The sequence below is a fragment of the Drosophila takahashii genome, chromosome 2R, assembly GCF_030179915.1.
Source record: "Drosophila takahashii strain IR98-3 E-12201 chromosome 2R, DtakHiC1v2, whole genome shotgun sequence".
NCBI classification, from domain to species: Eukaryota; Metazoa; Arthropoda; class Insecta; order Diptera; family Drosophilidae; genus Drosophila; species Drosophila takahashii.
In genome coordinates this window covers 25,624,737-25,651,113 of record NC_091679.1, presented here as the reverse complement: position 1 = coordinate 25,651,113, position 26,377 = coordinate 25,624,737, and the positions used below count along the sequence as shown (strand labels likewise).

The window sequence follows — 26,377 nt, the reverse complement described above, 5'->3', positions numbered from 1 at the left end:
TAAATAATGCACTTTCATTTATTATCTTACGCTTACAAATACATACAAAAATACAATCATCTAAAGCTAATCATTTAATATTGTACAGGGCAAATGCAGCGGAATGGAAATTGGGTAAAAATGCTGATGGCAGTGTCCAAGGACAACGCTTTCCTTGGCGAGCAAGCTTATATACAGAGGCCAAATACTTGAGGTGGTATCAAAATCCTGCTATCCATTACGATATCAGGTCGGCGATGTAGGTGAAGAGATCGTCCGGGAAGTTGCATTGGTCCAGATCCCTGCCCAAGGCAAAGTATCTCTTTCGGAGGAGATGGGCGGCTGCTTTGGGTTGACGGGCGCGGGTAAACACGCCCTTTTTATTGCCGCCCACGCGGGTATAGCCTGAATTTTGTAAAATGTAATATATATTTAAAAGCAATTTTAAAGTTAATTTTTACTCACTTTGGGCTGTCTTAAAGTCGGCAAAGTTCCACACAAACTCGCCAATAAACCAGCCCTTTTTGCGCAGCTCGTCGAAGGCCTTAAAATGGCGGGAAAACACCTCCGTCTGGAATTCTTCGGACCACACATAAGCTGGTTGCTATTAGGGGAATAAAGTAGTAGTATTTATGGATTATTTAACTTTATTTTTAAATAATAAATACATTTCTTAAAGGGTCTAGAGATATCCTTTTGTAGATACCCATTTTCAGATAAAACATTTTTTGAAAACTCACCATATGCAAACCCTCCAGGGTATCCGCTCCATACTCAGACATGATAATGGGTTTGTTGTAATGTTTATTCCAGGCGGTGGCCTCATCGATCACGTTCTGGGTAACCATATCCAGACGTCCGGCGTTTGAATACCAGGCATTGTAGCGATTGAAGCTGATAATGTCCAGAGAACGTCCCTGGAATATAAAGTTTGCATGAAAATCAATCTCAATAAAAGGCATCCTCTAATTACCGCCTTATCCTGGGTGTGGGGAACAGCAATGGCAGCCGTAATTGGTCGGGAACTATCCAAGGATCGCGTATAATTGGCCACCAATCTGCAATGAATAATAATAGATTATTCAATGAAAGATAAATATCAAGTTTAAGGATACCCACTCAAAGTACGAGTCCGCACTCATGCTGCCGGTACGAGGTTCATTGGCAATTGACCACATCACAACACTCGGATGATTGCGATCCCTATGGATGAGCTGCTCCAGCGACGATTTGTGCTTGCCCAGCAACTCCTGGCTGAAGTTCCTGAAAATCAATGATAACAGCATTAGCAAGAAGCCCTCCGTGAAGCGGGAATAACTCAACTCTGTATCCACACTGGGACATTCGTCGATAATCATGATGCCGTGCTCATCCGCAAACTGCATGGACTCCTCGGAGTAGGGATAATGCGAGGTGCGGTACGCATTCGCTCCGATCCACTTGAGCAGGTTGAAGTCGCGAACCATCAGGGCATTATCCAGACCCTTACCCCTAATATCCGCATCTTCGTGTCGTCCAAAACCACGGAAATAAACGGGTTTGCCGTTTATCAGGAACTGCTTTTTGTTCCAACTTAATGTGCGTATTCCCACTTTGAGCCGGTATACATCCAACAACTCCTCGTTGCTCGCCAGCAATTTGATCTCCAGCTCGTACAGATACCCGGGTTCCGCGTGCATTAGGTAGGGCCACCAGGGCTTCACCTGGTTCACCTGCAACTTGCCGCCCAGTTTCCCGTCCGACGTGGCATTCGCCACCAATAAACCTTCCTTATCGTAGAGGTTGGCCTGAATCTGCAGGACATTATCCGCCTCGTTGGCAGCGCTTCCGTTGACGCTTACGCTATAGAAGACCTCGCCCACTGTAAGGGAGAGGAAAATTAGAAACGAAAGTATTTAAAAAATTTGTATTGATTACTAAATAGTACCAATCCTTAAAAGTACAATAAAGAACAAACTCTTTAGGGTTTAAAGCAGTGGTGGCCGGCAGAAGCAGCACGCCAGACCCATGGGATAGGCAATGCGTCTGCCGCTGCGCTACCAGCGTTTCGGCGCACACGTACGCTGTAAAGCACTGCGAGTTTTAAGCACTTTCGTTGTATGTGTGCTGCTATTGCTGGCCACCACTGGCTTAAAGAGCCTATTCTTCTCTGCACATTTAGGGGACCCCCTGATAATGCAGTCTAAATTCTTACCACTGGCATCCCCCGAAAGGTTTGTGGTGACCTCAACCTCCTCGATAAAAGTACGGGGCGTGGTGTACAGATGCACGCTCCTGTGAATCCCCGCATAGTTGAAGAAGTCAAAGGTGTAGCTCTGGACTATGGTCATCCCACCATCGTTGGGCACTTCGGTGATCCTGCCCTGCGGCACTGTCGTCTGGATCAGAGCGTTGTCGCACATCACTGTAATGCGGTTCTCGGCCCCAAAGTTCAGGAGGTCCGTCACCTCCGCCTCGAAGGGCAGGTGACCCATCTCGTGCTTTACCACCTTCTGACCGTTGATCCACTGCAAATAGTGGTTTATAATTATTTGAAAATGAATTTTCAGAGAATCTAAAAATATATTTCTACACTCACCACATATGCCTCATAGTGGACACTGCCGAACCGCAGCCAGATCCTCTGATCCTTTGCCCAGGAGCGGGGCACAAAGAACTTGCGGTCGTACCACACGGTGCCCACGTGATCTCTCAGATTGTCGGTGGTTATATCGTTATAGGAGGCGGGCACTGGCATCGGGATCGTCGGCCTGCTCTGGCTCAACTCCTTGGCGTACCACTCATCCCGCACTCCCTGCGTGGGATTCGCCTGATCGGAGCGCACAAAGTTCCAGATCCCGTCCAGAGATCGCACCTCACGCGTCTCAGATTCCCTGGGATACAGCATTCCGCGCGTTTGGGGCACCTCCTTGTTGACCAGGATCAGGGCTATGGAGAAGTGCAGGACATAAAGACCGGTAACCAGGGAGAAGAAGGATAGAGCTGCGGATACATAGATGTAAAAGGTATAAGGGAGTGTTCAGATAATATACATACGGCGGTGTGAATATAACACACCGGTAATGGGATAGATAATTTTGCCTATGACAAATTTCGATTTCCTGATAAGCGGAAAAACCCAATTATATAGGCCCATGCGCGTGTTAAGTGGGAAAATTGGCACATAACGAACTTCAATAGACATTTTGAAATGCAAAACATATAATATTAAATTATATCCGAAGAGTTTCAAGTAAATACGTGCACTACGAGCAGATAAAGGTGTGAAGTTAACCCAACAGATTCTGAGAAAGGTTTCATTGATTGTCTTTGGCTGATAAGCAGATAACAAGAGTTCATAAAAACATGAGAGCCCCATTTGCGCTCACAATATCTAAAGAGACAATTGCAAAAATAAACATTTTTACACTTGCAGTGAAGGGTGTTATAGTTTTGGTCAGAAGTTTGTAACGCAACGAAGAAGACGTTTTCGACCTTAAAAAGTATGTAGAAATTAAGGGTTTAAATATGACTAAATTAAACAAGGTAAATATATAAATTAGACAATATATCTATTGAACACATTTTTCTTATACTTATTTTATAAAAACTATTTTCTTAAAAAGTTAAAAAACCTTTCTTTTTAATTTTATTTTCCGCTAGTACAATATACTATTACTGCGGTCATAACCGTTAAAACTTAAAAAGTACTACATTCCAACAAAAAAAGATTACAGAAAGATACTACTTAATGTTTATAACATTTTTGATAAGGTCGGATTTCCCATTAAACAAGAAAGGAAGCTAACTTCGGCCAGCCGAAGCTTATATACCCTTGCAGATAATTCCTATTAATTTACAAATCGCAAAAATGGTAATTTTCCTATTATTTCTCATTAATTTTGCGTTCGTTTCAATGGCAGCTATATGATATAGTAGTTCGATTTTGATAAAATTAAAATCGAAATTCGAAAATATTTGAAAAGAGTTATATCCTAGAGTAGAAGAGAATACAATACAAACCAACGAAGCAATAATTTATTTCCAATTATATTCCCATTAATTTTCCGATCGTTCCTATGGCAGCTATATGATATAGTCGTCCGATTTTGAAAAAATTTTATTCGAAATGCAGAATTAGATAAAAAATGACATTTCCAAAAGTAGGATGTTATAGGTTCAAAAACACCCAAGATAAAATTTTTTTACATTTTTTTCCCGATTGTTCCTATGAGAGCTATATGATACAGTTGTCCGATCCGGCTGGATCCGACTTATATACTACCTGCAATAGAAAGAAGACTTTTGGGAAAGTTTTATCCCGATAGCTTGAAAACTGAGAGACTAGTTTGCGTAGAAACGGACGGACAGACGGACGGACAGACGGACGGACAGACGGACGGACAGACGGACAGACGGACATGGCTAGATCGACTCGTCTAGTGATGCTGATCAAGAATATAAATACTTTATGGGGTCGGAAACGTCTCCTTCACTGCGTTGCAAGCTTCTGACTGAAATCATAATACCCTCTGCAAGGGTATAAAAAAAAAAACACCAATTCTACGCATATCTTATCGACCTTCTAATGTTGTGTTCCCCCTATTCAAGTTATTTTTATCAAGCATTCCAATGCTAACTGTTCGGTAACGGTAAGTATTACCGTAATGCCGCGATATTCATACTCACTTGGACAATGGTTTTATCCGATTTTCAAAGTCGGCGGGCGAAACGAAACGGAACGAAGAGAATCGAGTCAAAGGGAAACGGAAATGAAATTTGGTATGGGCAAAACAAAGAGCGAACAATGCGAATGAGCGGCACAAAGCAAAAGGGCGAAACCGGAGAACAGAGCTTTCAAGGTGGTTTGAGAAAAGCTTTCACTCTCTCTCCCAGAAAAGCAACTACAACTGCAGATTCAGATACAGATACTTTTACAATCGTGTGTCATCGTTCTCTGCTTAGATTTCGTTTTTGTTTTTGTCTTTATTCATGTTTCGCTTTAGTTTTGTTTTTGTTTCGCCTTTTGTTTTGGTTTTTTATTATGCTAATGGGCGCATTGTTCCGCACTTTGTTTTGCTAGTTAAACACGTTTTCCAAGAGGCAAAAATAAACGGAACGAACATTTACATTTCAGAAACCGCCACAATCCCATAATACGCATGCAGGCGAGAGGAAACCGATAACTTGGCGCGTTCTCTCACGTTCACTGGTCGCCGGGAAACTACTTCCCCCATTTATTTATCGCATCTCACATGTTTTGGCCCATTTAATCAGCTGTCTAATCGCAAAAGCTGTCTACCGTTAAAGAAAAGCGCAAGGAAAAGCTCCCCAAAAGTGCAACGGTCGATTTTACAGATCGATTGGCTTCGATTGGTTTTTGGCCCGGCAACTATGCAGTTTTAAATTTATTTTACTTAACCATAAATTTACTATAATTATTCTTCATAAAATGTATTGAGGCATTTCCCATGACTTACAAATCTTTTTGGAGTTTATCTATAATAAATTTTTGAATCATACAAACACAAAAACCTATTTGGATAATCATCCTAAATATAATGACTTAATCTGAAGAATTTCCATAAAGCCGTATGATTTATGACTATACCAATTCAAGATTTCAGATGAATCATATAAAATATATAAAACATTCCGAATTAAATTGCGAAGAAAAAATATTTTTTAAGTTTCGATTGAACTGATAGATGGAAAACTCGTGCATATATACATTTATTTTTCCAAAAAGAGTAAATTTTTAAGATCCGTTTTAGAAAGAAATGCGGCTTACATCTATATTTCCGAGAACATTTTTTTTATAGTTCCGTTTAAGAAAGTAATACGGTTTTTGAATTGAAAGCATAAAGCATTTCAACTTAAATACATTCATATCTCTTTAAAGTTCCAGTTTGTACAAAAACATGCTCCTAGCGCTAGCATGCAAACTTTTTCTAAATATTGATTTGTAATCTTACCAATCGCAATTAACGACAATCCTCCCATTCCTGAATCAATTCGAAATATTTGGCAAGTTTTCAGGAGGACCTATTTTAAACCGCCGAACTGCTGCTAATTACACGTGTTCATCTTTTATTTTAGTAAAGAACAAAAAATGTTTTTTTATCCCAATGTTTACGATGTAAAGTAATCTATTTTGTTTCATTCAGTTGTTGTGATTACGAAAATAGCTTTTAGCGATAATTATCAAAAATTGTCCGATGTGAGTTATTTTGCTTAAGAAAATACATTTTCTTAAAAATAAGAAATATATTTAATGCCTAATTGGTTTTTGTAATGTAAAAAGCCTGACCAACAATTTAAGGTATTGCTACTTATTAATGAAAAAAAGTTTTAAAATAATGCTGGACTTAAGTTATTTATGTCCCTTCTTTTTTATTCGCTTTGCACAAAAAAAAGGTAATTGAATAAGACAAACTTTGTAGTTCTTTGTCGAACTCTTCTATATATTATTTAATTTGTCACGACTTATATTTCGTAGCACATTTGGAACACTTGGCTTACACATGGCGATTGGCTATCACTGTCCTGCTGCGATTCGACACCCACTTCCACTGCTCACCGAAATCAACTGAGGTTGCACTTGCGCCGCTTGGGGCTTTTAAGGCCCCAGGCCCCCAGCGAAACTCCAGATATTAAAATGCCCGGCACAGCGGGCGATGCACCGTTACGCACTGAATTATCATTCGAATGGAGGGCAGTAGACGCACCATAACACACCATGCCACACCACAACACACCGACCGAACCGATCCGATCCGAGCCAGAACATACATATATATATATACCCAGAATCGGAGCAGGGCCAAGTGATGGGGCCGATGTGATGTGCTTACCCCAAATTTCATATTTGCGACACGTGAGTCGGATCTTCAAATGCATGTCAACAGCCCGGAGATTTTCCGATCGCGACTATATAGTTATCCGCTATCCGCCGGTTTCTTGCGGCTACGTTCAGAGTTGCGGCGTAACTGAATCCGGCTCGGAATCGGTATCGGATTCGGAATCTGAAATCCCCGCGGAAGCCCATGGCGGATGTGCCATTAGTGGGCAAGGCAATTGCGACCGCTCGCCAGCAAAGGTCGAAGGGTTGGGGGTTAGGGGGTGGCCTATAGGAAGACACGCACCGCCACTGCACTGAATGTGCCCCTAATTAAGCCCACCCCCTGACCACCTCTCACCCCGATGAGCCGCAGGCGAAGCCGAAGCCCAAGTCAAGCCGCTTGTTCCAAATCCAAAGCACTCGTCATTCGGGGTCAACGAATTGAGCCGCAGCCACAGTCCAGCTTCTAATATTTACATTTTGATTAGTTTCTAAACTTTATTCTGCCTACTTTCACTTAAATTTTTAACAATAAAATTCCTAATTACCTGGTTGATTAGTTATTGAATTGGTTAGGGCTTAAATTTGAAGATCAAGGGCTGGAATAATTTGGGAATATCCTAACATAAACTAAGTAATTCCCAAGTCATAGTAAAATTAATGTCATTAAAATCAAAAGCTGATTTTCTAACTAACTAACTACTAAAACTATAAATTCTGATTAATCTCAAGCTGGTTTTAATGTCCCTTGGCCTTCCCGGAAAATCAGAATTTTTTCTGAAAACCAACACAATAACTCAAACTATAAAAAATGTAAAATATTTTGCAGTAATATAACTCAATGTATTGGATCAATTGTGCTCAACTTAATTTTAATTGTGCATTAGTCACTTTAGGCAAGCTTGACTGTACTCACTAAAGGAGGGCAGTTGACTGTGAGGAAGGGTCTAAGTTTCAATTAAGTGTTGCTGGCCTGGTCTCGAACTGGAGTTTAATTAGTCTTGATTGGGAACGAAATGCGGAAGTTCTTACTCCCCTGCAAAAGAAGTTGACATACACTGATGGGTTTAGGTGGTAATCCAATTGGTCTATGAAATATTTCTTAGAAATTTTAAAAAATTATAGCTTGTTTTGGATTAATTATTTTTTTGTAGTTATAGGAAATATATTTAACCCAGTCGTCTTATCTGATTTAGTATTATTATGATTTGTGAACAAGCATTACACATCGGGGCATAACAAAGGTTATCATGAACTAATAAGATTAGAATGTCGAGAGAAATACCCCCACATCATGAGGTTTATTAAAGAGACAAAACGTATCAAAAATGAAAAGTCTATTTCTGCAAGGGTAAAGACCTCTATAACAAAGAAAACACGTCAGAGAATTTTAATTTTATCAAATCACTTTAACAGAAGGCTAATAAATATAATTTTTTGTATCAGCTTTAAGGTAATTATAATTTCAGCAAATTGAAAAAAAGAAAAGTGGTTAAAAAACCTAAAAAAAATGTAACGAATTTAATCGTTAAAAAATCTAAATTTTTAAAATTACAGTAAGCTAGACTTTTGATGTTATAATCCCAAAGTATTTTCTTTAAATCTGTAACTATCCACAGTTTGAATAACAAATGATATCCCACGAAATATTGCACCTCCAAGTGCTAAGTGTTAGGGTATCGATGGAATGTACCCACGCCTATTGCCATTTTCCTTTCGTTTGGCTTTCACTTTCAAGGCCCGGCCCACAAAAGCAGGCGCAAAGTAAAGAAAAGAATCAATGGGCGTCCGAAGAAAGTGAAAATGTCACCGACAGTAAATATAAATAGAAGAGTTTACCCATTTTCGGATATTCCGTGCAGGATTCCGGACGCTGATGGATGTTTCTGCGGGGCTATAATTAAACTCCGGGGTAGTTTTGTGCACTTAGGAACTATTTTCAATTGTAATTAAAGCCCGTGCACGACTGGTTAAATGTTAACAGTCATTTCGCGGCTATTAATAATCGTTTTAAGCGTTCTGCCGGTTATTAAACAAACAAACTAAACGTGAACCGCAATACGAAACCGGCGCACCGCTGATTTAAATGCGACTAAAATCACAAGCAATGTTTGCCAAGTCGAGTTCAAAATCAGACTGTTGCGAAGCTTTGAATCTGCTGTTAAAAACGAGCTGTTGCCTCGCTGTTCAGAGAAGCGCTTGAAGCAACTGTTAGGTAAAATGTTATGCCATCTGTGGGGTGTAATTCAAAAATTTAATAGCGTAAGTAATTAATAGTTATATATTTGTAAAAATAAAATGCATTCTAACTATATTGGACTTGCATTTAACTGGTTTACGATACTATTTTAAAGAATACAAATTAAATATTTCTGTTCTCATAAATTTCAATAAAATATATGCACATTGAATTTATGGTGTAAATAAAGCAGGTTTTAATTTTTTGTTGTAAATATAACGATAGACTCAATTAACTTTATTCAAATTTAGCGGGCTGAGCTGATTACCGTTACCGATAAATATCGCCATAAATATATCGATAAATGCAAATAACATGCACACTGAAATGCAGCCCTGAGCCGCGTTGCCAACTAAAAGAGCTCAACTCGCAAATAAGTGTAAATAAATGCGTTATTTCGGTGAGATCGCGAGCTGAAGCTGATGCCATGCCACCGGCGTACGACCTTGGCCACTCCGGAGAGGCGTACCACCCCCTGGACACTGGCAGTGCTGGCGGCAAGGACGCCAGTGCCCCGAACTCCACCTCCGCCCAAATCCGCCACCCGATGGGAATGCGGACGTCCTGGATGCGGATGTTCCGCCGCTACAAGCTGCCGGCGGTGCTCCTGATGTTCCTGCTCCTCGTATCCTGCCTTGCGTACCGAATCCTCAGCGTAGGTATCCGGGATCCCCCAACTTTTGGGATCTAGAAGCGAACTCCTGTGGAGATCGGAGCTAATAGCTGAGGTCACGATTTCACGATGACTGATAAGGCTACGATTATACTCTCAAATTGATGTGTTACTTATCTAGATAACATTACAAATATCCAAGATCTTCTCATATGGTATACATAGTAAAGTCAGGATAGATTAACTTTAAAGAAATGGTAATAGTCTAGAAGAGCGGCCTGAGCACCAAAAACCGCTAAAAAATTGCCCTCGATGGACCGCGATTTCTTAGGAATTTACGTGCAGAAGATTATTTGCGGAAATGCATTGATCTCTTGTAATTGCATTTCAAAGTTGCGTGTTTTGCTATAAAAACAAAGTAGGATTTTCTAGGATTTTGAGGTGTTTTGTGTCATTTTGCTATAAAAAACATATGGGCTTTCCGTTTGTTGTCAAAATAATAAGCGTTCGAAAAAATTCGACAAAAATGTGAAATTGTTTTTATAGCAGGCCAGACCCCACAACCGCGAATTAATATCCTCGATGGACCGTGATTCCTAAGAGCTTGTGCGACCATGGATGACCAACATATACATTTTTAAGATGAATCTTAAGAAATCGCAATCCGAGGAGGATCAACCTTTTAAATACTAACAATTAACTATCTTAAATTTCAGGAAACCACCGATACGGACAATGAAAAGATAGTTAATTAGAATAGGCTTAATCTGTACCACTAACCAGCATTTTTTATAAATAAATATTTACTGTCCAATCATTAACCATAGTTTAATATAGCATTTTATTTACTATTACAAATGAGTTACAAGTATAAGGAGGTACTGAACTAAAAACTCTCGTAATTGGCTTTGATAACATATACATTTTTAAGATGAATCTTAAGAAATCGCAATCCGAGGAGGATCAACCTTTAAAAAGAGATGGGAAATGCTAAAAAAGCGCCGAAGGCAAAAAAATTAAAAAAAAAAATCGCGCGATTTTTTGTTTTTAATTTTTTTGCCTTCGGCGCTTTTTTAGCATTTCCCATCTCTTTTTAAATACTAACAATTAACTATCTTAAATTTCAGGAAACCACCGATACGGACAATGAAAAGGAATAGGCTTAATCTGTACCACTAACCAGCATTTTTTATAAATAAATATTTACTGTCCAATCATTAACCATAGTTTAATATAGCATTTTATTTACTATTACAAATGAGTTACAAGTATAAGGAGGTACTGAACTAAAAACTCTCGTAATTGGCTTTGATAAAGACTGCGGTTGATCCTCCTCGGATTGCGATTTCTTAAGATTCATCTTAAAAATGTATATGTTGGTCATCCATGGTCGCACAAGCTCCTAAGGAATCACGGTCCATCGAGGATATTAATTCGCGGTTGTGGGGTCTTGCCTGCTATAAAAACAATTTCACATTATTGTCGAATTTTTTCGAAAGCTTATTATTTTGACAACAAACGGAAAGCCCATATGTTTTTTATAGCAAAATGACACAAAACACCTCAAAATCCTAGAAAAGTCTACTTTGTTTTTATAGCAAAACACGCAACTTTGAAATGCAATTACAAGAGAACAATGCATTTCCGCAAATAATCTTCTGCACGTAAATTCCTAAGAAATCGCGGTCCATCGAGGGTAATTTTTTCGCGGTTTTTGGTGCTCAGGCCGCTCTTCTAGACTATTACCAAAGAAATAAAGTACTCAGATTTTGTACACATCCTAATGATAACTATGTACAATCTACATTTACAAACTAAAAACACGAAGCAATATTATTCTTTTAATCTATCATGATTATGCCACATCTAAAAAATAACACAAATTTTATGAATTTTTAAAAATTTCAAGAGTATTGTATTATTTAAACATACAAACTAGTAAAGTTACTGCTATTTCTTGTCGATTATAGTCACAAATTTATGTGTTACTTATCTAAATAACATTACAAATTTCCCAGATCTTCTCATATTACTTCAATATGCATAGTAAAGTCAGGATAAATTCACTTTAAAGAATTATAGCACTCAGATCTTATACATATATCGGTTAATCGGCGTCAGTACATCCTAACTTATCCTGATGTACATTTGAAAACACGAAGCAATATTATTCTTTTAATCTATCATCTATATTATAATATAAATTTTAAGAATTTGTAAAAATTTCAAAAGTTATGTATTTTTTAAACATTTAAACTAGTAAAGATACTGCTATTTCTTGACCACGGTTATATTATCTTAGCTTAACGTTATCTAAGGTTGTCAAAGATATTAACTTATCAGTAAAAAATATTGATCAAATAATAACAGCCATTTTTTCTAGACTGAGCAAGATGCCCCACCCTTGGATCTTCATCGCAGCTCACCCCTTTTGGATGCCTACGAGGATTTTAGCGCCATGAGGGCGGGAGATTTGAAGATGCGCATCGAGGAGATGGTGAGAATCAAGGTGAGTACGCGGTAAATTCAATAAGACCCTCATTTAATCCATAGTTTACACCTTTCAATCCAGAGCACCGTGTCTGTGGAGCTGCGCGAACTGGAATCCCGTCGCCAGAAGCTGCAGTCGGACATAAGTCAGTACAACCAGAAGATCGAGGAGCTCAAGCAGGAGCTTCTCAGGGAGCAAACGGAGCTGGAGCGCCTCAAGATCTCGGTGGAGCAGGCGCAGGTGGCCCAGCGAGAGGCAGTACAGCGGAATACCCCAGATTTGGCACTGCCCCGCTCTCTCCTACCCAACACACTGCCCAGGAAGATGAATTCCATCTCTGGAGGGATGGCAGCCAGCTGCGAGATGCACAACTGCTTTAATCACTCCCGCTGCAGTCTAACCTCCGGATTTCCCGTCTATCTGTACGATCCAGACGAGCACAGTGTTCAGCGAAAGGGCTACGATATCGATGGTTTCCTAAAGACCACTCTAAAACAAACGTTAGGATACAATGCCCACATAGTCAAGGATCCCAAGCATGCCTGCATCTATTTGGTGCTGGTGGGAGAGGCTCTGCTCGAGCAGGATCTGCTGCGAAACAATCGCTATGCGGCGCAGGAGGCGGAGCATCAGCAGCCGTCCACACCCAGCCAGGCAAACGACTGCCCCGTGGACTTGGAGAAGCTCTACAGCCTGCCCTATTGGGGCGGCGATGGACGCAACCATGTGCTGCTCAACTTGGCCAGGCGAGATCTCACCTCGCATCGCACGAATCCGCTGTACAAGCAGAACACAATGCGAGCCATTGTGGTGCAGAGTGCATTCGAAAGGGATCAGTTCCGTGCGGGCTATGACCTAATTGTGCCGCCCATTTTGGGTCCTCCGGGCGGAGATGTGTGGCAGGAGTGCGCGGGAATGGTGCCGGCCAGAAGGAAATACCTGCTCAGTTACCAGGGAGAACTGAGGCCCAAACAGAGCGGTCTTAACCCTTTGGATGCCTTTATTCTGGAGCACCTGGCGGATATGGCCAAGGGCGCCACCCAGGATCAGTTTGTCCTGCAATTCCAGTGCATCCCGGCCACGGAGCAGCAAGAGGGGGATTCCCTGCCGGATTGGACGCTCTGCGGTTCGGATTCCTCGCGCCGTCAGTTGCTCAAGGACTCGACATTTTCTCTGATCCTTCCCCCGCTGAATGGCCGTGTTTCCTCCACTCTTATGCTGGCCAGGATCTACGAGGCTCTTCGTTCGGGAGCTGTGCCCGTTATCCTCGGCGCAGATGAGCTGCGTTTGCCCTACGCCGAGACTCTGGATTGGAGGAGATCGGCTATCTTGTTACCAAAAGCTCGGATCACAGAGCTGCACTTCCTGTTGCGAGCAGTTCAGGATGTGGATTTACTGCTGCTGCGACGACAGGGGCGACTCATTTGGGAGCGCTACCTGAGCTCCGTTCAGGCCACCGTGGACACAGTGATTGCCAGTTTGCGGGATCGCCTGGGCATTCCGCCACGACCAGTGCCCTCGGTGATAGCACAGAGTGTTTTTAACAGCACCTTTATTCCGCTAAAATCCGATCCCCCAGTTGGTTTGGATACGGAACCCGAGGAGTCGCTGGGCCCCATTGAACCACCCTATCCCAGTCCCGCTTTTCGGCGCAACTACACCATACTGCGGATGCAGGCGAAGGAGGCCTGGAACGATTGGTTGGATCCCTTTTACCTATACCCCCAGCTACCCTTCGATCCTGCGCTGCCCTCGGAAGCCAAGTTCATGGGCTCGCACACCGGCTTTCGTCCGATTGGCAAGGGACTCGGTGGAGCTGGCAAGGAGTTTGGCGAGTCACTGGGCGGAAACTATCCGCGCGAGCAGTTCACCATTGTGATGCTAACGTACGAACGAGAGCAAGTCCTGATGGACTCACTGGGCAGACTGTATGGACTGCCCTATCTGCACAAAGTGGTGGTGGTTTGGAATTCCCCAAAGCCTCCATTGGATGACCTACGCTGGCCGGACATTGGGGTGCCGGTGGCCGTGCTGCGGGCTCCCAGAAACTCACTGAACAACCGATTCCTGCCATTCGATGTGATTGAAACCGAGGCAGTGCTCTCCGTGGACGACGATGCCCATTTGCGGCACGACGAGATACTCTTCGGCTTTCGAGTGTGGCGAGAGCATCGCGACAGGGTAGTGGGATTCCCAGGACGCTATCACGCCTGGGATCTGGGCAATCCCAATGGCCAGTGGCACTACAACTCCAACTACAGCTGCGAACTTAGCATGGTGCTGACGGGAGCGGCGTTTGTGCACAAGTACTATCTCTACCTGTACACCTACCACCTGCCGCAGGCGATTAGGGATAAGGTGGACGAGTACATGAATTGCGAGGACATAGCCATGAACTTCCTCGTCTCGCATATAACGCGGAAGCCACCGGTTAAGGTGACCTCCCGCTGGACGTTCCGCTGCCCCGGTTGCCCGGTTTCCCTCAGCGAGGACGACACCCACTTCCAGGAGCGGCACAAGTGCATCAACTTCTTCAGCCGGGTGTTCGGCTATACGCCGCTGCTGAACACCCAGTACCGGGCGGACTCCATTCTCTTCAAGACTCGCATACCGCACGACAAGCAAAAGTGCTTCAAGTACATCTAGTCGTAAAACTGATCCCAGAACCCCAAATTCCGACAACGGCGGCCACTTCACTTACCTTAACGAAGTGATCACCAGCTGAATGACTCCTAGATGTAAGTAAAACTTATCAGGCATGTTCCGGTTTTCACAAATTTAATATCTAGCTAAAACTAAGTTCAAATTGACAGACCCCCTTAAATCTAAAGTATTCAGGGTTCGGAAATTGACACACATGTTAAAAACATGAAAAATTGTATTTTACAGTGTGAGCAAAATTGTTGACATGTGTGTCAAATACAAAAGTGCTAAAAATAATTGTTACCACACAGCTCACTTGTGTTTTTTCACAATTTGTTTTAACAGGACGTGTTTTTTACACACTGTGTTTTTAACACAAATGAAAATTACATCTCCTTGACATTAACGAATCGAAGGGGAAATGAAAAACCAATATGGGCCATAATATTTTATATGTTAGTTTTAACCATTTCAAAGCATATATGTATGAATTGTTATACTCTATGAAACCGTGCATTTTTCAGTTCAACATATAATTCTGACACTTATATGTCAAAAACTCATTTTGTTAAAAACACGCTGTGTAAAAAAAACGTCGTGTTAATAAAAAGTCGTGTAAATAACACAAATGACATGTGTGTGTTATTTATATTTCTAACATATGTAGGATACAATTTTTTACACACAAGTCAATAACTTTTTTTTTAACATCTTATCTGTTATTTTTCGAACCCTGAAAGTATTGATTAGAATTTTAACCAAAGTTGTGCAATACAGGGTAATTGCCCATTTTTAACCTAGGAAACACCACCTGAATTATGTTATAAAAGTTTAAAAACATTTCTGATTCAAGTAGACTATATATTTTAATTAGAAAATTTTGAAACCCTCCTATTTACTATCACACAAAAGTGATTTCAAAACGAACAAATCTTTCAATCTGTGGAAACCAGAACAAGCTCATATGTATATACTCTATTTGACCTAAGTATGGCCGTTGATAAGCCAATGGAGATTACGCAGCTCGCTTTTGTTTGATCCATTAATTACTTCGCATGGCTTTGTATGACTATCAGCCACTTTCTGAACTACACTTTCGATATCGTAGAAAGCTGAACATCTTGAGTAGATACCAAAACGAATTCTGAGACTTTTTAGTGTGTTTGCTTAATTAGACGTAAGTTGTGTACCGATTTTGACTTTGTATATAGTGCTTAATAAACGAAACTATATGGCTAAGAAAAAATACACGTCTTTTCTTCATGATTATTTCATATATTTTCTTCATTTACACAAAAGGGTGACGCATGATGTCAGTGGGTATTAGTATAAATAATGGGTAATGCTGATTAGTGGATACATATTAAGGACACGCACTCATGTGGTTGCGGAAGATATGCGAAAGACATATCTTCCAGCTACCACACGCACTTAAGTTTAAGATCGTATCTACCAGATACTAGATACATTTGCAAAAGCTACAGCTACGAGGACTACTTTTTGGATGCAATGGTATATTTAGGGTGGATCCTTCGGTTGCGAGTGGACGAGTTGAGACCAGGCGACAGCTTCCCGCTTGCGTCCCGCTTGTATCACAATTCAAAACAAGGACAGGGGCGTAGAAGGAGGCGAGGGGGAACTTAAAGTACTCGTATTATTTATACAACTTAGTCCGAAGTTTACACTAGAAATGAAAATAACTTCAATTTGGAATCGCCGCTGGGATATATTAGTGCTCCTGCAGACTGAGCTTCAGCGCCTGCTCGATCATCTCCTGCTCCTGCTGCCGCTCCAGCTCGAACTTCCGCTGTTCCTGCTGCGACAGTCGCATGGCCATGGCCAAATCCGGATCCACATACCGGAATCCCCCGTCGTCGTCGTCCTCGGAGGCGGGCGAACCGCTTTGGGGATTCGCATGGGCGCCCAGCAGCGACTCCTGGAGGACTCTGCAATCGATAAGGGCAAAGGGCACAAGAACACACAAAGCTTGGATCAAAACTAGCAATACAAAAGGAGAAGGGTGTGGGTTTTTTATCGCTACTTGAAGATCTTCTTCATGTAGCCCAAATCGTTTTTGAACTGGGCACCCGCCGACGAGGATCGCCCACGTGCTTGCGGCTCCAACTGGAGTTGCGAGTGGGGAAAGGACTGGGGATGGTGCTTGGGTGAGGGCGAATACCGCCCGTACTGCTGGCGGTGGGGGGACAGTAAGTGCGAGGAGAAGCGGTGGCCACTAGCGTTTACCATTGAGGGAAGTTAGTTTTGGTCATTGAACAACAGAATCCCGAAAAACAAGAGCAAAAGTATCCCAAAATCCCAACCTACCGCTGCAGTTGCTCGTCATCCTCCGGCAGAAGATCGGATCCCACGACGTTTTGGCCCCTTAGCACTTCCCAGATGTCCACCTTGTCATCGTCCCTGGCGTCCACGCCGCAGGCTCCACTTGTTTCCACCAAACTCTGCTCGATGGCATACTGTAGCATATCGTCCTCATCCAGAGGAATCTGCCGTCGGACATCGCTGCCTCTGTTCGTATAGTGAGCCGGAACATCGAAGCAGCGATCGTCCACCAGGCAGGTAACCCGATCTTGCTCCTGCAGCGTGGCCACGTGCTCCACCGGTGTGGTCAAAGCAAATACATTTCCAAATGTGATACAAGCGTTGAGGACATGGAAGAGCGGGATTTCCACTTTGACGGGAAAACCGGCAGGCAGCTGCATTGTGATAAAGTCCCTCAGCTTTGACACATGTGGACTGGCCATGGTGGACATGAGGTCCAGAATGGGAAGCACCTGTTCCTGCAGTCGAATGGGATGCTCCTCGGCCAGCCACAAATTGGCCTTGAAGCGCTGCACCTTTGTGCTCAGATTTTTGGGACCGCCCACGTCCCTTCCGTGGAGATCGACCTCCGGAGTGAAGTACTCCTCCGGGGTAACAGAAGACTTGGGTGTACTGGTGCCCGAGGCACAGGCGGAGCTGCCGTTGCTCTCATTTCCGGGGGCGGGTGAGATTCGGCCACCATTTTCGGCTCCACCGACGGAACCTTCCACCAAACGGGGAGAGGGTGTCTGGAAATTGGAAATTAATTAAAGGAGGTAATCATTAAATATTAATCCTTCAACTAACGCGATCTTTGAGTGCAGCGGCGGCATCAGCGGGGGACACATAGTCCTCATCAGCAATTCCCAGCAGACTGTGAAGCGGAGTTCTCGCTGTCTTGTTCTAGAAGATATACAACATTAAATTTAAACTTTACATTTTTTTATCTGTATATGTGCTCCGTGCTTTCACCTTCAAGCACACATTTAAATCTTTGTAAAATGTAGCTTAGAGCGGCTGCAATCGAACTTTGAGTGATATTCTTAAGCGAAATAATCATAATCATTATTTGTAAGCGATATTTTTTTTAGCTTACTGTTCTTAAAACTCATAAATAATGATTCTTTCTGATACATCTTTATAAAACTCATAAATAATGATTATTTCTAATTTGTTGGAATATCGCTTATAATGATTACGGTCCCTGATCTAAAGTCAATAACACCAAAATATATATAATATAATATAAAGTGGCTATTAGCCTATCTATAAGATAAATATCACCACAGATCTAGCAATTAGCAAATGGGCGTGAAGCGAAAGATATAATCAAAACAAGGCTGTTTACATATGTAGCTCAAATGAATTAGCTTTCACAATGATTACATAAATTATAATGAAAGTATATTTACCTTGATCTGCTCCTCGCTCAGGTGATCCATTCGCGTCTTGGTGACGAACTCCACATTGCTGGCCCCGTACACTTTGCAGTTGTAGCCATTGATCATCTCCGATTTCTCACTACGCCAGCCCCAAATTCCACTCTTGTTGCGCTCGAAACTGATCTTGTCCATCTCGATGTTATTGGTAATCACCGGGGCATTGAGACGAGCCCTCACAGTTCCCAAAGCAGGTGGTATGGCCACAATGTCGCCGATGTCGCTACTCATCTCCTCCACCATCACCTCGTTCGTGTCGTGATCGATCTCGATCATCGTGGCAGTTTCTTCTGCAAGGGAAAATTTGGTGATAAGATTTGGTTTGTAAAATAAGGTATAGCAAAAGATTAACTTATATGCTAAAATTTGTTGTTGAGTTTAAACCTTAATAAATTAATTAATCTACTCTAAGATTAAAATGTATAATAACATCAAATGATGAATTCTTTTAAAAGATTTTACAATAGCCTAATTCTTATTATGGAAACTAAACTAACAAACCTTAATTATGATCAGGTAGAATTTATTATTATCATACAAAAAAATTTGTATAGTAATAGATTAAAAAATGTATGATATTCTTAAATAAATTAATTAATCTACTCTAAGATTATTGACAATAAATTTGATTCTTTAGTCAAAATTTATGATAAAATCAAATAATGAAATAATTTAAAACTTTCTTATAATAGCCTTATTCTTATTATGGAAACTCAACTAATGAACCTTAATTTGTTTAATTTAAAAAACTTGTTAAGTAATAGATTACAAAAAAAAATGATATTTTTATGAAAATGAATGCAAAAATAAATATAAATTAATGAAATATTTCCATAATTATTAAAAAAAATGTATCCACTTACTGAAACTACCAAATATGCCCTAGAAATATCTTACTGGAAATTGTAACTGAAAAATTGTACGTATCCCTACATATATTCGCTATATATTTGATCCCCACTTACTGGCTCCCTTAAAGATGTAGGAGCGGTTGCCCCGTTGCCAGGTGTTGTTGTCGAAGCCCAGCAGAGTGGTATCTATCCGGACGTTGGCTCCCCGCTTGAAGACCTTGTAGGTGTCGCTGGGGCAGAGCCGCGACATCAGGGGCACCCACGAGGTGAACTCCCACTTCATCTCGATGTAGAAGTCGGGGGCATCCAGGAGGTGCTGCAGCAGCTTGGGCACATGCGTCACCCGCTGAACATGGCGTTGGAGATCTCGGACCTCGATGATGGCCGTCAGGATGTCCACGTCGCCGGTGCAAACGGCCTCCTGGACAACTGAAGAGAAGGATTAGTGGGGGTTCTTTCCAGTGCTTCTTTAGCTGTACTCACTAGACCATCCTTCGTGCTCGTAGGTGGCACTGCATTTGGCCGCCAGGAGGCATTTAACGCACGCCAAATTGACCAATCGCACGGCCAGCATCAGGGGCGTGCGTCCGCGGGGATCGATTTTCTCCTTATCGTTCTGCAAGGTGACGGAATCAGTGGTTTTTATCGCAGTGCCATTTCCCCGTGCCCTGCTAATTCAATTAGCACCTGTCCCAGGGGGCCACACCCCACTCCCAACCCCCTTTTCACCTGCTCGATGGCCGCCTGCAGCTCCTCCAGTTCGTTGTGCCAGATGTGCCAGTGCAGCGGGTACTCCGCCTTGATCTCCTCGACGCTCCTCATCCTGGTTCTGGATCTGCGCCGTCTGCTCTGCGGCTAAATGGCAATTTCTTTTGTTTCTGGGCTCCGTGGAAAAAAAAACAAACTCTAAGGGGCGGAAGTCTGGTCACACTGCGAGCGGGCCATCGATAGGCGATTAGAGGTGGTAAACGTGAAACGCCGGCAAGCGATATATTGTTGGGCGAAAATAACGATACTTTATGGAAGTTCAAATTTTTGTTTTAAAGTATAAATTTATAAATGAGGCATATTTTAATTTTAAAAGTATGCTCTTAGGTTGAAAAATGAATGTATTTAAAATAATTAAAAATCCGAAATCAAATAAACAAACATTTAAAGTAAATTTAAAATATTTATAAAACTCGAACTACTGTTGAAAATTTTAAATTTCACAAAATGCAATTAAAAAAGGCTGTTTTTATTCCAAGTTGCAAATCATTCGCGCATAAACGGTGCGATAGTTCGAGCCATCACTTTGGCCATCTCTACCTGCCATCGATAGTCAATAACAACATTGACAGCTGTTCGGCAGAAAATATTCCAAATCGCATTAATTGCTCCGAAACAGAGCGAAATTAACGTTTCCCAAGCTTTTCCGCTTCGAAAAGAGGAAAAGTTGCTGGCGCGTGAGTGGTAAGCTTGATTAGGAAATTGGTGTTTTTCCCCTAAAACAACCTTCAAAGAAATTATATAAAAAATGGATACGCCACCTAAAAAAAGGGGGATTGTGGGTGAGCCCTAATGGGTTAATGAGATTAGGCGGAGTGAGAGGGGTTAAAAAGGTGTCATATGTAGTTTTTCACATAATTTACTTTTCTTTTATTCATTCATATTTTTCACGGAAACCCACAATGGACACACTTAGCGCCCCCCGGCCACGCCCACCTACTTAACTGAATTTTAATCAGCTTTCATATTTTCTATTAATTTTAGGTCATCATGCTAATGGCGTAGAGAGGCTTTTTCCATCGCATTTCGCACGCTTTTATTCGGCTGACGACCAGAAGCTCTCCTTTCAAGTAAGAGTAATTGCCAATTTAGTCGTTAATTGGCCACAAGTGTAATGCATTATTGCACTTGTTCGTGAAAAAAAATCGCTGACTTTGCGAGCTATCAGTTTGGGGAGAAACTTTGCTCAGAGCTCAACGCGCTTATCCAGCATTTAAAGTTGAAACAAAGAAATTATGATTAAAATTTGTAAACCGGAAGCGAATCTCCCCGCTCGATAGGCGATCGCCGATAACCGATCATAACTTGCACTGTTTGGCGGTTCTTTTAAACTGTCTCCTCGATATGATCGACTTACTAATGCTCTTTCTTAATTATTTACTCTTTGCAGTTATGCTCTTCACGCGCCGGCGACAACTCAAGAGGTGTGTTGGCTTGTGTAATTGTGTGTTGTGATCCCCCATATATATATTTGTTTTTCCCCGATCCCGATTAACCGACCACCCGACGAATCCGCTTCCGTAGTTTTTGCTTCCGAACTCCCCCAGAAAAGTTACGGGCCTCCAAGTATTAGTCACGCTCGAGTAGCACTCATATCAGATATCATTATACCGCCATTATCATTTTAGTAGTGTTCATTGACAGGTAAGGGTGGCTCGATTTTATTGAAAGTGATTCGGAAGCGGCGAAAGTAATCTTTGGAGAATTATAAACCATTGTAAAGTGTAAAGGTGCCACAAATATATTTGTTAAAGTCGAAATATTTATATTCCTATCATTATTTTTACGTTAATACGTTAATACCCATGTTGCAATGTGGTGCCCAATTTTTCGAGATAGTGATTCAACGAAAGTTATTCATAATCAATAGTTTCTGCGGACTCGTGAACTCTTGGAATAAAAATTATAGTGAAGTAATAACGAATCAAAAGTGAAAATTTTAGATTTAACAGATTTATTGAGTCTATATTTTTGTGTTATAAGTTGAGTTAATTACTTAGTATATTTATAAAAAGAATTTATATAGAGAATGTTAGGAATTATAGGAAAAATATCATCCAGGGATGGCTCTTTGCATGCATTAAAGATGAGCCACCCTAGTACTCGCCCTTCGCTTATTCATAATTCATGTGTAGTCACCCGATCACCTAACCACTCACCCAAATCGAAAACTTTGTCAGCGCTTAACCCCTCTGGTGCAAAGGTCGCTCTCCGGAGGAACAGTTCTTGGGTCCGGTACGGTGTTGCATGCGTTCAGTGTAATGAATCCCCCTGCAATAAAAAAAACAAAACAACTATCTGATTTAACCAAGTAATAACCAAGTAATTTGTTTATCTCTCTTTTCGCCCGGGAAAGCTCCACACAAAACAAAACGCACAAAATCAGTAACATTCAGTGCTAAGTCGCTTTTCCCGATAGATCGATATTATCGCTAACTATATTTTAAGCAGAATAAGCAGAACGGAAGTAGAACAATCGCAATGTACGAGCTTCATAATTGCCTACGGTCCGTTTTCTTTGCCACACTCATTCCCGGAACGATCCTACTTAGTTGGCTAACTGGTCTGTAAGTATCCACGCTCGATTCGATGTTGTGCGCCTGTATAACGACGACATAACCCGAACCCATTCTTCTGATTTTTGATCTAAACATCGTGACATCGACATTCTTTACGCGGATATCGCCGGCTCTGTTCCGTTTCCGCTTTTCCGTATATATCCGCTTTGCTTGCCACCTAAATGTACATAATTATATCTGATCCCTGATCCATCCCGCCCACACTCGCACCAGCTTGCTCATCTTTCATATTGTGTTGTCACTCAGTGTTAAAGCTATTGTTATTCCCACCCCCTAAGCCACCTAGTCGCCCTGTACCTCTCATCAATTCACATTTTTCGCAGAGTGGGTCTGCGATCTCTGCAAGCATGTCTGCTGATCTTCTTCCTGATCTTCGTGGCCCTGCCTCTGATATTTCGGTACTCCGTGACATTTCAACGCGGCATTCTGTTCCTCACATTCAGTAAGTATTTTAAAAGATCTTAAGATTAATTATAAGGTGTCCAGAAAGGAACAAAAATTGACCGCGAATTCTTAAGCATAAAATTATTCAATGTAATAATTCAGAAACTGTTCCTAAATATCATATAATTAAAGTACAAACCAAAATCTCAAATATCATATGATTAATTATAAGGTGTCTAAAAGGGGAAAAAAATAGTCCGCGAATTCTTTAGAATAAAACAAGAAAGGAAGCTAGCTTCGGCCAGCCGAAGCTTATATACCCTTGCAGATCATTCCTATTAATTAACAAATCGCAAAAATGTTCAATTTTCTAATATTTCTCATTAATTTTCCGATCGTTCCTATGGCAGCTATATGATATAGTCGTCCGATTTTGATTAAATTAAAATTGAAATTCGGAAATATTTAAAAAGAGTCATATCCTAGAGTAGAAGACAATACAATAAAAACCAAAGAAGCTAGAATTTATTTCCTATTACTTTTCCATTAATTTTCCGATCATTCCTATGGCAGCTATATGATATAGTCGTCCGATTTTGATTAAATTAAAATTGAAATTCGGAAATATTTAAAAAGAGTCATATCCTAGAGTAGAAGATAATACAATAAAAACCAAAGAAGCTAGAATTTATTTCCTATTTCTTTTCCATTAATTTTCCGATCGTTCCTATGGCAGCTATATGATATAGTAGTCCGATTTTTTAAATTATTAATTCGAAATTCAGAAATATTTAAAAAATAACATCCCCAAAAGTAGAAGGTAATATTTCAAAAAACACCGAAGCTAGAATTTTTTAAAGTTTTTTTTTCCGATTGTTCCTATGGGAGCTATAAGATATAGTTGTCCGATCCGGTCGGCTCCGACATATATACTACCTGCAATAGAAAGAAGACTTTTGGGAAAGTTTCATCCCGATAGCTCAAAAACTGAGAGACTAGTTTGCGTAGAAACAGACAGACGGACAGACGGACAGACGGACAGACGGACAGATGGACAGACGGACAGACGGACAGACGGACAGACGGACAGACGGACAGACGGACATGGCTAGATCGACTCGTCTAGTGATGCTGATCAAGAATATATATACTTTATGGGGTCGGAAACGCCTCCTTCACTGCGTTGCAAACTTCTGACTGAAATCATAATACCCTCTGCAAGGGTATAATGATTCAATGTATTTATCCCACATTCTGTAAGTCTTCTATAGATTTGATAAAAAATCATATGATTAATAATGTGATTTCCAAAAGGGGGAAAAAATAACAGCGTAATTCGTATACTCATAAAATTAAAGAATTATTACAAATAAAAATTTCAAATATCATGTGATTAATTATGTAATGTCTAAAAGGGAACACAAAATAAACCGCGAATTCTTTAGCATTAATTCTTAGTCACAGTCAAATAATTAAATACATTGGAAAATTCTTCACGGCTTAATAATTCTCAATTTAATCGAATGCCTCTCCTTTCTTCCAGTTAAGTACCCCAAAGGACTGGATCTCACGAAGCCAGAGAGCGTTGGACTGTATGCCACACGGAACTTTTACATCACCGTCAAGGATCACGATCAGGACGAGGATGGAGTGCGCGTTGGAGTGTGGCATGTCCTGCCCAGCAATGCAGTGCGTCGCTTTAAGCGCGAACTCCGCGTGGAGGAGGAAGTGGCTCACGATCTGGACCAGCAGTTGGAGCACTCACCTGGCAACGAACAGGAGCTAAAGGAACTGGCGCCAGTGATACGCTCTGAATTTCCCCAAGTGCTGCCGGAAAACGAGCAGCTCTTCTACGAGCGATTGCTGCGAATGCCAGGTGGCACTGTGGTCCTCTATCTCCATGGAAACACAGCCAGTCGAGGCAGTGGCCACCGATCGGAGGTGTACAAGCTGCTGCGGAAGCTCAACTACCATGTGTTCTCCTTCGACTACAGGGGCTATGCGGACTCGGATCCTGTGCCTCCGACGGAGGAAGGCGTTGTGCGCGACGCGATGATGGTGTTTGAGTATATAGCCAACACCACCTCGAATCCAATCGTGGTCTGGGGTCACTCCCTGGGCACCGGAGTAGCCACGCATCTGTGTGCTAAGCTGGCCAGTTTGAGGGAACGGGCTCCCAGGGGAGTGATCCTCGAGAGCCCGTTCACCAACATCCGGGACGAGATACGCATGCATCCGTTCGCCAAGCTCTTCAAGAACCTGCCCTGGTTCGATTTCACCATCTCGAGGCCCATGTACAGCAATATGCTGCGGTTCGAGTCGGATGTCCATGTCCAGGAGTTCCACCAGCCCATAATGATCATCCATGCCGAGGACGACGTGGTGGTGCCGTTCCACCTGGGCTACCGGCTGTACAGGATTGCCCTGGACGGCAGAAGTCGTGCCTGGGGACCCGTGGAGTTCCATCGCTTCAAGGCCAGCCTAAAGTACGGACACAAATACCTCTGCCGAGCACCGGAATTGCCGGGACTGATCCAAACGTTTGTGGAAAACTACCGCAATTCCGTCTACTAGACGCTATCATCGGGACATTAGTTTACGTATAAGACTATTATTCTAATTTAATTTTTTACCGCCATCACTGACACGTTCCAAAATTTCCGCCCTGTGCAAGCAAATTAAAGCAGTCGAGAGATACGGACAAAGTTTTGAGTTTCATTTGCACAAACGGGAGCGAACTTTTGTTTGTTTTATAATTTATATATCTTAATTATTAAAAGAACCCCGTTTAAAGTCCTGAAATTACATTTTGAGGAAAGCTAGCTTTGGCAACCCGAACTAAAGTTATAACAAAAATTGATTGGTGTATCACAACTGTAGAACGTACATAGTTTTAAGATATGAATAAAATTCTAGAATAAACTTATCTTGATTTTTAATGATTGTACAAATCACTTTGTATATTCCCTATAATGAAACAATAGTGACGATCGCATCTGCAACATACTGATATCAATTTTTGTGACGAATATTTATCATACGATCCATTCAGTAAAAAAAGCTTTTTATAAATTTATAATGTAAAGCCCCCAAATAGCGAGAAATTCAAAAAATTAGAAAAGGCGCCAGTTTCACATTCCACTGTTCCACAATAGACGACGAGTTCGATGTTTCTAGTTATCGATGTTTCTCCACTTCTTATCTGGTAACGATAAATGTAAGGGGAATGTTGGATTTTTTAGGACATTTAAG

At 41.5% G+C, this 26,377-nt stretch overlaps 4 protein-coding genes and 1 long non-coding RNA gene across 12 annotated transcripts; 3 read left to right on the top strand and 2 right to left on the bottom strand.

The window, feature by feature from the left end:
• LOC108069059 (beta-glucuronidase) lies at positions 1–8,917 on the bottom strand. 5 transcript variants are annotated; one of them, XM_017159001.3, is made up of 9 exons: positions 8,639–8,917; positions 2,558–2,961; positions 2,174–2,486; positions 1,303–1,840; positions 1,099–1,242; positions 953–1,037; positions 720–896; positions 445–583; positions 1–384 (listed from the first exon to the last, which is right to left on the bottom strand). In XM_017159001.3, the coding sequence occupies exons 1-9, from the start codon at positions 8,640–8,642 to the stop codon at positions 218–220; spliced, it is 1,971 nt and encodes a 656-aa protein (XP_017014490.2). In that variant the 5' UTR covers positions 8,643–8,917; the 3' UTR covers positions 1–217. The 5 variants fall into 5 exon arrangements, with proteins under 5 accessions (XP_017014490.2, XP_070069606.1, XP_070069607.1 ...); XM_070213505.1 differs by lacking the exon at positions 8,639–8,917 and adding an exon at positions 6,813–6,878; XM_070213506.1 differs by lacking the exon at positions 8,639–8,917 and adding an exon at positions 6,481–6,556.
• Positions 8,918–9,245: 328 nt separating this feature from the next.
• On the top strand, positions 9,246–16,031 carry botv (exostosin like glycosyltransferase 3). Its single transcript, XM_017158993.3, has 3 exons — positions 9,246–9,693; positions 12,035–12,160; positions 12,224–16,031. Exons 1-3 carry the CDS (start codon positions 9,343–9,345, stop codon positions 14,786–14,788), a joined length of 3,042 nt encoding a protein of 1,013 aa, XP_017014482.3. The 5' UTR covers positions 9,246–9,342; the 3' UTR covers positions 14,789–16,031.
• Positions 16,032–16,039: 8 nt separating this feature from the next.
• LOC108069058 (ankyrin repeat domain-containing protein 13D) lies at positions 16,040–20,338 on the bottom strand. Of its 2 annotated transcripts, none has more exons than XM_017158998.3 (7): positions 20,124–20,337; positions 19,878–20,010; positions 19,509–19,823; positions 18,517–18,833; positions 17,912–18,007; positions 17,111–17,853; positions 16,040–16,731 (listed from the first exon to the last, which is right to left on the bottom strand). In XM_017158998.3, the coding sequence occupies exons 1-7, from the start codon at positions 20,214–20,216 to the stop codon at positions 16,515–16,517; spliced, it is 1,914 nt and encodes a 637-aa protein (XP_017014487.2). In that variant the 5' UTR covers positions 20,217–20,337; the 3' UTR covers positions 16,040–16,514. The 2 variants fall into 2 exon arrangements, with proteins under 2 accessions (XP_017014487.2, XP_017014488.2); XM_017158999.3 differs by lacking the exon at positions 16,040–16,731 and adding an exon at positions 16,808–17,018 and having other exon boundaries at positions 20,124–20,338.
• A 353-nt stretch (positions 20,339–20,691) lies between these two features.
• On the top strand, positions 20,692–25,830 carry LOC108069063 (lysophosphatidylserine lipase ABHD12). Of its 3 annotated transcripts, none has more exons than XM_017159011.3 (6): positions 20,692–20,846; positions 21,147–21,232; positions 21,553–21,586; positions 22,614–22,729; positions 23,065–23,183; positions 24,669–25,830. In XM_017159011.3, the coding sequence occupies exons 4-6, from the start codon at positions 22,644–22,646 to the stop codon at positions 25,697–25,699; spliced, it is 1,236 nt and encodes a 411-aa protein (XP_017014500.3). In that variant the 5' UTR covers positions 20,692–20,846; positions 21,147–21,232; positions 21,553–21,586; positions 22,614–22,643; the 3' UTR covers positions 25,700–25,830. The 3 variants fall into 3 exon arrangements, with proteins under 3 accessions (XP_017014500.3, XP_070069184.1, XP_070069185.1); XM_070213083.1 differs by having other exon boundaries at positions 22,519–22,729; XM_070213084.1 differs by lacking the exon at positions 22,614–22,729.
• Positions 21,596–21,922, top strand: LOC138912369 (uncharacterized). Its single transcript, XR_011417900.1, has 2 exons — positions 21,596–21,728; positions 21,791–21,922. It is a non-coding gene; the product is annotated as an uncharacterized lncRNA (long non-coding RNA).
• Positions 25,831–26,377: the final 547 nt, after the last annotated feature.

Bases quoted from the DNA above. Each gene is read 5' to 3' on its own strand.
- LOC108069063 (XM_017159011.3), top strand. From the start codon at position 22,644: ATGTACGAGCTTCATAATTGCCTACGGTCCGTTTTCTTTGCCACACTC. The intron at 22,730-23,064 runs GTAAGTATCCAC...CATTTTTCGCAG, and splicing joins CTTAGTTGGCTAACTGGTCT to AGTGGGTCTGCGATCTCTGC. The intron at 23,184-24,668 runs GTAAGTATTTTA...CCTTTCTTCCAG, and splicing joins CATTCTGTTCCTCACATTCA to TTAAGTACCCCAAAGGACTG.
- botv (XM_017158993.3), top strand. From the start codon at position 9,343: ATGCAAATAACATGCACACTGAAATGCAGCCCTGAGCCGCGTTGCCAA. The intron at 9,694-12,034 runs GTAGGTATCCGG...CATTTTTTCTAG, and splicing joins TTGCGTACCGAATCCTCAGC to ACTGAGCAAGATGCCCCACC. The intron at 12,161-12,223 runs GTGAGTACGCGG...CTTTCAATCCAG, and splicing joins AGGAGATGGTGAGAATCAAG to AGCACCGTGTCTGTGGAGCT.
- LOC108069059 (XM_070213505.1), bottom strand. From the start codon at position 6,858: ATGCATTTGAAGATCCGACTCACGTGTCGCAAATATGAAATTTGGG. The intron at 2,962-6,812 runs GTAAGCACATCA...ATGTATCCGCAG, and splicing joins TCGCAAATATGAAATTTGGG to CTCTATCCTTCTTCTCCCTG. The intron at 1,841-2,173 runs GTAAGAATTTAG...TCTCCCTTACAG, and splicing joins CCTTTCGGGGGATGCCAGTG to TGGGCGAGGTCTTCTATAGC.
- LOC108069058 (XM_017158998.3), bottom strand. From the start codon at position 20,216: ATGAGGAGCGTCGAGGAGATCAAGGCGGAGTACCCGCTGCACTGGCAC. The intron at 20,011-20,123 runs GTGAAAAGGGGG...GTCACCTTGCAG, and splicing joins TGCAGGCGGCCATCGAGCAG to AACGATAAGGAGAAAATCGA. The intron at 19,824-19,877 runs GTGAGTACAGCT...CCTTCTCTTCAG, and splicing joins CGAGCACGAAGGATGGTCTA to TTGTCCAGGAGGCCGTTTGC.